At 39.1% G+C, this 12,361-nt stretch overlaps 1 protein-coding gene across 3 annotated transcripts in view; it reads left to right on the top strand.

Annotated features, from left to right (window-relative positions):
• fchsd2 (FCH and double SH3 domains 2) overlaps positions 1-12,361 on the top strand; it is a 57,331-nt gene that overhangs the window by 38,533 nt on the left and 6,437 nt on the right. For all 3 annotated transcript variants that reach the window (XM_020619954.1, XM_020619955.1, XM_020619956.1), the window contains 5 exons: positions 1,739-1,855; positions 1,949-2,053; positions 6,481-6,570; positions 7,024-7,086; positions 11,867-12,001. In XM_020619954.1, coding sequence (XP_020475610.1) covers positions 1,739-1,855; positions 1,949-2,053; positions 6,481-6,570; positions 7,024-7,086; positions 11,867-12,001 — 510 coding nt within the window. The remainder of the gene's footprint in view (positions 1-1,738; positions 1,856-1,948; positions 2,054-6,480; positions 6,571-7,023; positions 7,087-11,866; positions 12,002-12,361) is intronic.

Genomic DNA, 12,361 nt, shown 5'->3' with positions numbered 1-12,361 from the left:
ACAACAAGATTCCACCTATGTGCATCTTATAATAATCTGGCCTGTTATCACATTTAGACTAGTTGCTAATGGTTCATTATCATGTGACCTAGATATGATTAATGAATAGTTGCCATTGTTACATTAACACATTTATTATGCCATCTGAGTAACAGTCTGTGAGTTGTAAGTCTTAAATCCCCCCCAAAATCATAATAATTGAAAATAAAAGATACAGTATATTGTTTTGTGCCATGTAAATGGCAATGCACTACACTGCCTTTTTAGAGCCTTACCAGCATGCTTTAGGAATGAACCTAAAGCTGATGTACAGAATGAGGAATCTTAACAAACAGCATCACAAAAAGCCACTTAAAGATCACACGCAAGGAGAAGGTTCCTAGTATATAGCATTTCCCTACAACAAGTAGATGCACACTGGTAGGACACCTGAAAGAAATGGTTTTACTCTCTTTGTTTCATAAACATTATGCCAATACTTTTAACACACTATCAAGGCAAAAATGAACTGGGCTCCCTGTGTGACATATCAGTTTAGAACCACTGTTCACATCTAGTTTTCTGCCTTAACTCCCTTCAGTACTCCCTCACCAGAATGTAATTAAGCTGAAAATCTGCTGTGCAATACCCTTTGTTTCACACCTGTAGTTAGCCAGATTTATGCCTTCTTGTTACTGAAGCAGCACACAATCAATAGGTATGATGTGCATGGATACATGCTATTAAAATATCATGTAGTTCAGTCTGGTTAACACATTTTTATTATCAGACTATGGGAACCCTAGTCGCTTAGGTCTCATAAATAATACTGAATTTATGCACATCCTGAGGCTTAGTTTTTTATTTTTCTTTCTTTTTTTTAAGTTTACAAACACTATATAAATGTTAGGTATAATTGTCATTTCCACAAATACCTAAAAACTGACTTTTTGAGAAACCAATTTAAATAAAGAAACAATTACATACTTTTTGTTCTTTTAAAGTCTGAAATATAAACGAGTAATGAGAAAAAAGTAAAAGCTTTGCAGATGTTATAAATTAAGAATTGAATCATCCAAAGCTCAACCTGCTTCACCACGAATGTGTGGGTGTGTTTCATTAGAATTTGACTGACGGTGACCAACTATTCCACACACTGTCATCAGATTTAGATTTAAAGGTAAATGATATTTCCTGTTTAAATTAAGTCCTGTCCTTTTCAAACCAGTGAGTTAAAGTGCAGATAAAAGACAGAAATCTTTCATTTGAAATAAGCAAAACTGTTTTAAACTGGCCTAAATTGTGCATTCATGTGATCTTTCTCATAATAAGAAGCTGATTACAAAGTAAGTTTGAAATAAAATGTGTGCTGGAACGGCTGTTAAATGGTGGATTAGTGACTGGGTTTGTACTTTGAGACACATTTAATAAATCTTTTTCAGAAGAATTGCCACACGGTTGTAATTGTTGACGGCAGCCTTGTTGGAAAGCCATAGAAATTCTTTTGACAGACTCTCATATCTGTGCACTGCTCTCTGACTTGGTAGCACCCAAAAACACACTCACATAGACATTCTCACACACTCATGGTTTTAATAGCAGTTAATTAACAGCTTCAAATCTGCACATCACACACCTTGTGCTGTTGCCGCTGACACCGCACTTATGTGTGCACTGCTATGATGGTGTGTATGTGGATCTGGGTAAATGTGTGAATTTGCCTATAAATGTTTGGTATGTGTGTGTTTGTCTGCATCAGAGTCGTCAGCTGGAGTCGGAGACAGGAACAACGGAGGAGCACAGCCTGAACAAGGAAGCCAGGAAATGGGCAACCAGAGTGGCCAGAGAACACAAAAACATCATTCACTGCAAGCGAGTAAGATGGACACTCGCATACCCACAATGCATCACTTGTGTCCATTTTAGAAACACAGTATGTGAAAATGAATCAAGTATGTGTTGTTTTCAGTCTCTGGAGGAGTGCGAGAGCCACGGCTTGCCCCCCACAGAGCAGGGCAGACTAGATCTGGAGTTGAAGATAGAAGACACCAAAGAAAACATGCGCAAAGCTGAGGTCTGTGACTCATATTGTCAGCATTCATTTTTTAATTGAAAAACTATTCAGCGGAAGATAATTTACAGGACACTTACCCTTAGCGCTGTTGTTTTAGTATCTGAGTTTAAACTCGACCCTGAACGTTCTCCTCATGTTCAAAGGGATTTTGTCTGGGTCCTCTATTTTCCTCTCACAATCCAAGTCATGCAAGGTCAGGGGAATCAGAATCTCTGAACTGTGTGTGAATATAGTTATCTGTCAACATGTCAGCTCTGTAACAGACTGGCTACCTGCCTAGGCAAGGCTCCAACCTCCAGCTGTAAGTTTCGAGATTGACACTCTTCTTCAGGTTTATATTGATGTTTTTAGAAATAAAGGAAAGAAAGAAGAATAAAATGATGTTGACATCATTGCCAAAAAGATGTAAAGCTTTTTTTTCCCCCTTTTTTTGCTACTGAAATGCGTATTGTTGTAGACTTAGTTCCTGCTGTAACATTAATACAGCATTAGCCTAGCAAACAAACCCTCTGTCCCAGTGGCTGCATACAGTTCATCATATTTCCTCTACAGTGCTTGGAGTGAGTGACTACTTATTTGGTGCATATTTTGAATATAAACAGTGGGAGTAGGTTTCTAGTCTGCTCGTCAGCACAGCTGACGTAGCATTAACAAACACGGTCCAGGACTGAGCGGTCCTCCTTTCACATCGTAGGAGATGTCAAATAAGTCATTTGACTGCTCTTATCCACAAAGGCCAGTATTCTGTTTCTGCATTGCTGTTCAGTTGTAAGGGCTTTAACATATTTTTGCACAGTTATGTCTGTCTCAGCAGCTTCCTGTTTATATTGCACAGGTGTGACAGCAATACAGCTTTATACTTAAATCTCAAATCTATCAAGTATAATACTACAAGTGGTGTCTTATTTTTCTTGCTCTTTTAGCTCTCCCATCAACCCCTCAGTCTCTCCTTCCTTCTCTGCACTTTTTCTTTTTGCATGTTCACCCCTCCTTTTTTATTATACCTCCTAGCGTTTCCATTTGCAGTGATATCGATCATTTCTGTATTCGTTCTGAAAGATTCAACCTGTCACACGCTGAATGAGATTACTGCATGCATTCCATTCTCTCTAAAAAGTCTCTGTATCTGGGCTTTGATAACTTTCCATTTGTTCTTCAGTTTCCTCCTCTTCCTTCACTTAGCTCATTCTCCTCGTAACATTGCCTCTTTGCCACAACACTGTATCTGGCTTTCATGTATCTGGCACCCTCTGCTGACAGCGTTCCTGATGTTACCCTAAGATGTTTTTGTAAATTGTTATTCATGCTATCCTATCTAATTTTACTGCTGTTAGTGATAACTACACTTGTTTTTCTGTTGTTAATTCCATCTGCCTTACATTGCCGTAATATTTTAGCAACACTATCTGTAGCTTGTAATCTCACTTTTTACAAAAGAATTGATCTTTTCATTGCACACATGTGACTACACCACTTTTCTCCTGCCCTCTCTCCATTCCTCTTTGCTTCAGTCTCTCACACTCACATTGTCCGCCTGCTGTTTTTTGCTCTTCCAGGCCAGCCTGAGTAAGATGATAAATATTTTATCAGCTCATTTAGTCCAAATGTGTTCATCACAGAGCTCTTATCACAGAGTTATAAAGGGAGTGAAAGCAGTACAAAAGACATTATCTTAGTGCGATTACATCATCTTGATAGTGATGGTGCGTTCTTTCCTTTTACATGACATCCTCTCTTCAACCCATTAAGCATTTTGCAGTAGCCATTGCAACGCCTTGTTAGTAAAACAATGAAGTTGTATATAGGATGCAGAATTAGTAGTAGCCAGTTTGTGGATTAAAGGACAGTTGTAACTCAATGGAACAAGGTGTTTGCTGGGTAATATTCTAATTTTTACTTAGTGGCTACTAGCCACTAAGAAAAACTGATAGCATAGTTGGTCTTGTTACCTGTTCTTGTGTATTGATTCTTCATAAATCACCTAGTTTGGTTGTGACAACATCTTAGGTGCTGATGGCCAAATGATTTTCAAATCAGTGTTCAGAGTGAGGTTTTAGCCCAGCGCTGTCTGGGCTAAAAATGTGGCCATCATTTACTACATGTCAGGTGAATGTGTGAGTAAGATACAAGTTTTAGCTTTATTTGAGAAACTGTTTTATTCACCCTATAGCCTTTTATTTTACAAGAATCAGATGTAATTCCATTTCTTGTCATATACTCACAGAAGATGTTATCAAAATAAGCAGTGCAGACATAACCTTCAGATATGTCCCATGTTATAATAAATGTTGTTGTCACAGATTAAGGAATGGAAATTAATAACACTAGACAAAAACTGTTTGGGAATCTATTTTGCAGTATACAACAGAATGCAAGTCAGGTGTCTGAAGCATCCTGTTTTTCTCAGTTCACTTTGAAAGGACCCAATAAACACTGAAATAAACAGTAGAATTATGCTTTTTCTGCTCTGCAAATAGTGTTCTGATTTTTATGTCCGCTGTCTGAGTGTTTGATAAAAGACTGAAACTAGAGACCGTGCATGTCTCTCTCCAAAATTAATTTCACAGGCAGAAGTTTGCACTGTCTGAGTGCTTTCTAGGCTCAGTTGTGTCTCCATTGACATGTAAACACCTTTTGGTAAATAGAACATGGACACAGTCACAAGACATTGTGCACATGTAGCATATGTTTTGTTTAATAAACACAGTGCACATATTGTCTCTAAAAACAGACCAGTCCAATGAGTTAATGATGCTTATATAGCTATGAAACAGTTGATGTACATGTTGGTAGCAATTGCCCAGTTATACTACCTCACATACAGTATGTAGCTTCTTCTGTTCTTTTAATCTATTGTTTCAAATGGATATCACATACTGAATATGTCATAGCTTCTCCCAGCAAGTTCATCTTTTGGTCAAAGAATCACCTAGTTGCAGCACTTTGAAAGAGCATCAGAATTCTTAATGTTTAAGCCATAATAAAAAATAGTTCAATATTCATTATAGCCAGACAGTAATAGTATCTCTCTGCCTGTCTCTATCACCTTCTGTTTTTCTGTCTACTTCCCAGTTGGTTTTATTGATCCCAGCTACCCAGCCAGACTGTCTTTCTGTCTGCTGTTCTGTGGTCTTTCCACCAACAATCTGTGCTCACACCACTGGCTGCTTATTTTGTTGTAATTAAGTAAAGATTATACTGTTACACGTTCTTATGAGCACCAATTCCTGACAGTATATTGGCCAATATTTTAACATTTCTCCTTTGTAATCCTCCTTTATACTGGTGTGTTTATGATTCATTGTTCAAAAGAGCAGTAACCAAGGCTGAAGCTTCTTGCTAGCATTTGTTGGGTGCTGCTGACAGATAGGGGGGGAAACTGAGCCACTTAAGGGCCTTAGGTCTTTATTGATCAAAGCCAGGGAGTCTGTCTTGACAGTGTCTCTGTCTCTCTGTGAAAGCGAGGCTTCAGTTATCAGCCTGCTCGGTCAGCACCCGTGAGAAAGGAATCACAGATGAAAGAGAAAGTTGAAGAGACAAGACAGATTGAACTGAACCTCAAGGGTTTCCCTACTACTGATTATAGCCTCCTATTGTATTATTTGGAAGGAACACAAAATGTCCAATGTTCATTAAGACAGAGTGCAATATGTTTAGAGACACACTCTTGTGCAAATCCATCCAGTTCACATTCTCTCATCCTGTTTTATAACTGTGATGCATGTAATATATAGTAGATTAATGTCTGCTCTGGTATACAGGTTCACTCGAGGTCCTCCTCCCTGCATTAGTTCAAGAAATCCATTGTATTTGAGACATAGCTCCCATGTGGGTGCTTATTCTATCCAGTGATGTCTGCTAATGGCTAATTATTTTGTTACTGATGTTTTTGTTTCTATATCCGTGCTAAAGAATATTTAATGTTTTTTCATCCGTCTAGTACAGGGGGGCACTAGGAAAGAGTTGCCACCACTAAACAAACATATAAAGCAGGGGGTCAGACACTTTTGCAGCCTGAAGGCTAAATTAACTGCCACCAGTGTAGTAATCAGTCTGGTTAACACCTGCTGTTACTTTTAGCCTGACTGTAAGACATTTAAGACTCTTACCTTTTATTTAGATTAAAACAACAACATTTTTACAGTCTATTACTTTCAATAGTTTAGTCCATCATTCCTAAAAGTCATGATAATGTTTTGCTCAGCAGGTAGTTGTAGTGATCTGGGAACACAGTGGCTCCATGGCTCTGTTAAACAAAGGTTTACGTTGGTGTCCATAATAAGGACAGTTAGACAGGTCCCTGTTTTAAATGAAATAAGACCCAAGTTGTAAAAAAAAGGAAAAAAAGATCTTTTGTATCTTTTGATACAAGAAAACTATGGAGGCCAGTTATATATTTTGTGTTCTTGCCCCTTCTCTCTCCAAAGACAATAAAGTTGAAAGCTGAGGCTCGGTTGGATCTTCTGCGGCAAGTGGGGGTTGCTGTCGATACCTGGCTGAAGAGTGCTATGAACCAGGTGTGTTTTGCCTGTGAATGCTGGAGAATTATCTGTGTGTGTGTGTGTGTGTGTATGCGTGTGCGCACATGCCCAGTATTACTCGAGGCCTGTTTACACATGCATTACGGGGACTCAACCATGCTCATATGGACTGGTCCCCACTATGTAATTTCAAAGTGGTTAGGTTGGGTTAAGTCTCCAGTAAACAAATATGAGTCAATGCAAAGTCTCCACATGGAATGCAAACCTATCTGTGTGTGTGTGTGTGTGTGTGTGTGTGTGTGTGTGTGTGTGTGTGTGTGTGCGCGCATGCAACTCTTGTCTCTGCCTGACAACTTTTGGAGTGTGTGTACTGTATATTTATATCCTTTCACACACAAATTCTAGTTTTAATATTGCATTATGTGTGCGTATGAGTGTGCCTGTTGGCAATATGTGTATAAACCCCCCCAATCCCTGTGCATGCTATAGGTGATGGAGGAGCTGGAGAATGAACGTTGGGCCAGCTACACTTCCCACGATCCGTCGCTGTCGGTGAGCCATCTCTCCTCACTGTGCCTATGTTGCTGTCTTCTTGCCAAGCCAGCAGAGCTTTACCTGTATTCACAAAAACGGAAGTTTATTAATAAAATGTGAAAACATTGTACACATTAATGAACAGCACAACTGTAAACATAACAAACCCCGCTGCCAGCGTGCTAACACGGAAATATGCATAATGTTTTTTGTCGGCTCACTTGCAGGAGTTCTTAACTTGGCTGGAAAGTGCACATCTCTTACCTACAAATCAGAAGTGAGAGACCACACAACATAAATCATAACTGTCTATGTTGTATACATGGTGCCTGTTTTACACACTTTAAATGGAAACCATCAGACCAGAGTCCTGCACAGGTCCAGTTTCGAAAACCTGCACTCACCCTGCACCACAAAGCTCTATCGGACCCGACCCGCTACCCGGAGTTATTTCTCCATTAAATTTAAATTTACTCTACGTCAGATCACTGAATTATGTCAGTGTATGTAAGTCACATACTTCTATTGGCTCGTTTCTCTTTCCAGCATGATGTTTTACATGAACACTGCACTTGATTAAGCACATTCAAAGCTGTCAACTCTAAAGCACTGAATCATGGACTTTTCATTCTTTATGACATCATTATAGGTGAATGCCGCCCCGCTAGAACAGGCCTCCCCTGCAAATCACACCCTGATTGATGTTAATTGCAAGATAACTGACCTCATTCCTGTTATCTAATCATCTGTCACACTAGTTTCAGCCTCTTAAAAGCCCCATTTCCTTTGTGTAATACCGACGTAGTCTTTGCACAATTTGCTGTTTTTATTTTATGACCCTTGGCTTTAATGGCGCAACAGACTGAGTACAGATATTGTATAAAGTTTGAAGAGACCATTTTTAACATCTTATGCTAATGAGCATGTACGATGCAGTGTATGCACCTCAGCAGAGAGGAGGTTGACTTGTAGTTGCACATCCCACTTCCCTCATTATAGGCAATAGTAAATTGGCATTTTTCCTACCCTATGTTACACTATGAATGAATAGTTTAGCTACTTGGTAAATACATTAATCTGTTTTCTTGCTGAGAGTTAGATGAGAAGATACCACTCTTCTGTGTAATGTAAATTGGTAATTAGACCTGGAAGCTGGTTAGCTTAGCATACATTTTGAAAATAGGGGAAACAGCTAAGACGCTCTCTAAGATGTTTAAAAGTATCATCACCCGTGAGCATTAGAGATGTTGGTAGGTAGATTTTGGTACGTCTGGGCAGAGCAAGGCTAAGTGTTTTCCTTATTGTCTTTGGTAGTTTATAGAACACAATGTGCCTGTCTATCAAAGTGCTAATAATAACCCTGATGAATTTACTTGATGTTTTTCTTAAAATTAGATTTGATAGTCTTTATTTATGCATAATCAATAATGTATATGTGAGTTATGGGCATTTATGCATTTTGTGCATGGCTGTCCACTGGGTAAGTGTATATAATTCCACATAAGACTTTGTGCTGAGATGTGTGTGTATGTCTGTCAATAGGACTAAACATAGTCTGCTCCACTGGAAGGACTTGACATTCTGCTCACATAATATTGCAGTTAACAGAGAAAGACAGCACTGAGCATGAGGATAAAAGAGAAAGCTGGCAGAGATCATGAGAGAGCAGTCTAGGAAGAGATAAATGGAAAAAAAGAGGTAGGTATGAAGTGAAAGAGGGTGTGGTAGAGAGACGAGAGGTGGTGTGATGTTGAGGGGGAAGGATCATCAGATTGATAATGCTGAAGTAAAATTGGATGCAGAGGTGAGAGCGACGGGGGGTATAAAAAACTGCAGAGAACATAGAAGAACATACTACTAGGCCACAGTAGGCACGGCCTTTAGCTCCAGTCACTGTGCTAAACCTTTCTATTGCTTGATACATTTACATATCTAAATACTTCGTTACCTGAAAGTAGTCAGTGGTCAGTAGTCAATGTTGTGGGCATTGTTGAATTTTACTTATGTTCCTTGGAGCTGCATTTAAAAGGGTGTTCATGCCCTATTTGTAAGATGAATCAGCTGGAGGCTGAAAAGTTGCTGAAAACTACTCAGCAGACCAGGAAACACACTGAGCATTCAGGCATTTTTTTGGCAGTTCTACAACCTTTGCATTTACTTGGAGCATACTGGAGCCTGAAGAGACTGACAGCTGCAAGGAAAGAGATTATAATAACAAGATGCAACAGAGGAAATGAAGAGAGAGATGGAGGAGAGAAAAACAGTGGGAGGGATTTGTTACAGTGGTTTGCTGATTATGGAAAGGTCAAGAAGTGACTGACAATGAGAGAGAGAGAGAAGAACAGCTGAATGGATGCTGAATAAGGAAGGAGGCTACAGAAAAATAATGAGACCTGGGAAAAGGCACTCTGCTCAGTCCTTTCTTCATTCCACTCAACTTTTATTAATGGGACTATCAAATACAGTAAGCCATGAACCCTGAAGGGCCACAGGCAGCAACTGCCTTCATTAGAGTACCGCTTTCACAATTATTACCTTCAGGACCAATAACATTGGCCATTGGTCTATATCTCAGCTGTAGTGGTACAAACACTGAGATGTATTTTTGGTCATGTTTTATTGGGTTATTACTTGCAATACCTGCTGCTTGTTTTACTTCAGAGTTGGAATGGAATTGGCCCTCAGGTTGTGCAGTGTGTTCTTCAATCAATACTGTAAATTCAGTCCGTTTGTTAGGTAGTGACATAACATTCCATTTCCAGGTCCAAACTTCGGCTGGTTCTCCTCAATTCAGTATGGTGCAGTGTTGTGTGTTGATCTGAATCAAAAATCACGGGTCAGCTGTCATGCTGCTTTCTTTGTGGTAAGGTGAAAAAGAAATGGCTACAATTGATTAGGCAAGTGACAGGATTCTTAAATAAACTGTATAAAATTATTGAAATCATATAAAAGTGTGCTTTTTTTGCTGCCTTGTAATGTTAGATGGCTAGTTAGCACAAAGTTAACGTAGACACTATACATTTACCATTACTTATCAGTGTAAATAGTCAAAGTTGGGAACTATTAAAAACAAGTTATACATATAACACAGTATATATTGGAATAAATTTACATGTAACTAAGTACAGTTATTATGCCACCAAGTAGAACAGCTACACTATTTGAGTTGAAAGAATTTCTTCTTCTTTTTTAACTCTTGATGCCTCATTAAAAAAAAAAAAAGTGATGTTATTGTGACGGGCTCTGCCATTTGGGTCTGAGGGAGTTTGGGCCTGGAAGTGGAATGTTACATTACACTTCACAACTGGATAGAAGTGACATAATAAAAATATGGTCTCACCACCAAATCTGAACATATGGACTTGGACATCAAGTTGTTCTCTAAATCCTATCTCTCCGCCCGGTTACATATTCCATGGCTGTGTCCCTGTTTACAGTGTAAGCCTACTGTCACTGTACTGGTAGTGCTGGAAAAGGAGTTGTTACATTTAGGCAAATTCATTGCAGTCATAACATTTTACTCAAGACATTCATGGTCCACAGAGGATGAATCCTACTTACTCAAGCAAATTTTTTTTTTCCTTTGGCCACAATGAGCTTGACTTGGTTTGTACAAACATTTCCCCAGAACTACTGAATGTGGTGCATACATTCATGTCTCCCTTGTGATGAATTGTGTTAACCATAGTGACCCCCTGACTATTCAATCAGGACAAAATTTTAATTGGACCAGTATTTTGCTTTATACCTACAAAACTAATGACAGCTCCTTCAGCTTCAGCTTTACTTATTGAATGTTAACACGCTAAACTAAACTAGTGAACATGGTAAACATATTTGCTAAACATTAGCAGTGTTTGCTTTTTCATTGTGAGCATGCATGTATTTCAGTTCACTTCCAGAGAGCCGACTTAAAAAACTGTTTTTATTAGAGAATGGATGAAGGTTATTTCCCTACTTAATCTGTCTTAGGGACCAACTTGGTAGGTAAGCTTATATAGTAAAAATCTGTTTGTTGTGCATTGACGTGTAGAGTCTACTGTGTCAACAGAAATCTGATGACTGAACACAATGACTTGGGAACAGATAAACACACACATGTGAACGCACATAGAGAAACACACTCTGTTGTTATGGCTAGTTCGGCGTTCTGTGTGTGATGGATTTTTCTACCAGCTAGATCATGTGACCTTCATATAAGCCAGTGAAATTCTGATGGAACAAAAGAGGGAGGGCTGGATCATATGAAACAATAGTCATTCCACACCTGTGTCTAAAAGCTAGTGTCCACACTGAGCAGGGCAGAGAAACTCAGGCAGGAAGAAAAGGTAAGGAAGTCAGTGTTGTTTAGGATAGATAGGTTTGTTATACTAGCAAAGAGGCAGGAAATGCTTACAGGCAAAGTTATTCTAGGGTAAATGAACCGACCTTGCAGCTAGTGAACAAGATCAGAAAAGGTGGTGGGAGCAGAAGTTGATAATTCACGTAGCTCAGATACATGAATTCAGGAGAGTTAAAGCCAGACAGTTGTCATTTCTCTTACCAAACTTGTGAGCATTTCGGCCAACTTGTGAAGCTCCTGTAGGAGAGGTTAACTTTATCTTCTGATATTTTAAGTTCAATATGTGACTTCCTTCATATAGAAACCACATTGTGTTGTGTATTTGGATAATTTTTTTGTTTATCTGATCCAGAGTAAATCTCTGTAGCTTTAGAGGTGAATGGAGCTTTTCTTATTTGTCCTTGTAGTTATCAGAGGATTTGCCTTTATCTGGCTGTGTTTGTTTGGTTTTTAAAGGGCACAGTGGACTTGGAGCGTGAGGAGGGTGAGGAGTATGAAGAGAATATGGAGGTTTTTGATGACAGCAGCTCTAGCCCTTCGGGAACCCTCCGAAACTACCCGCTAACCTGCAAAGTCTTATACTCATACAAGGTATGTACCGACACACACACACACACACACACACACACACACACACACACACACACAGTTACCCTCTGCAGTTTTATGTTCACACACTTACACATATCAAATGGTTGCAGCCAGGAAAGAAACAATCAAGCAAAGTTGAATATCAGGGTTGCATTTGTGTGACCTGGTAAATACTGATGAATGTGCCATTCCCATGGAAGTTGGAGCATTTTGAAATGAATCATTAATGATGAACTGAGGCTCAGGGTTAGGAGGTGCATTTACTCAGTGTATGCATAATTTACACCGAATTGTATAGCTGCTTATATTGTCAAGAGTCGATTTTGAATCCATTTCTCTCCAACTCTCTCCCTCCCACTT

The sequence above is a fragment of the Monopterus albus genome, unplaced genomic scaffold (genome assembly GCF_001952655.1).
Source record: "Monopterus albus unplaced genomic scaffold, M_albus_1.0 scaffold229.1, whole genome shotgun sequence".
Lineage (NCBI taxonomy): Eukaryota > Metazoa > Chordata > Actinopteri > Synbranchiformes > Synbranchidae > Monopterus > Monopterus albus.
This window is presented reverse-complemented; position numbering and strand designations above follow the sequence as displayed.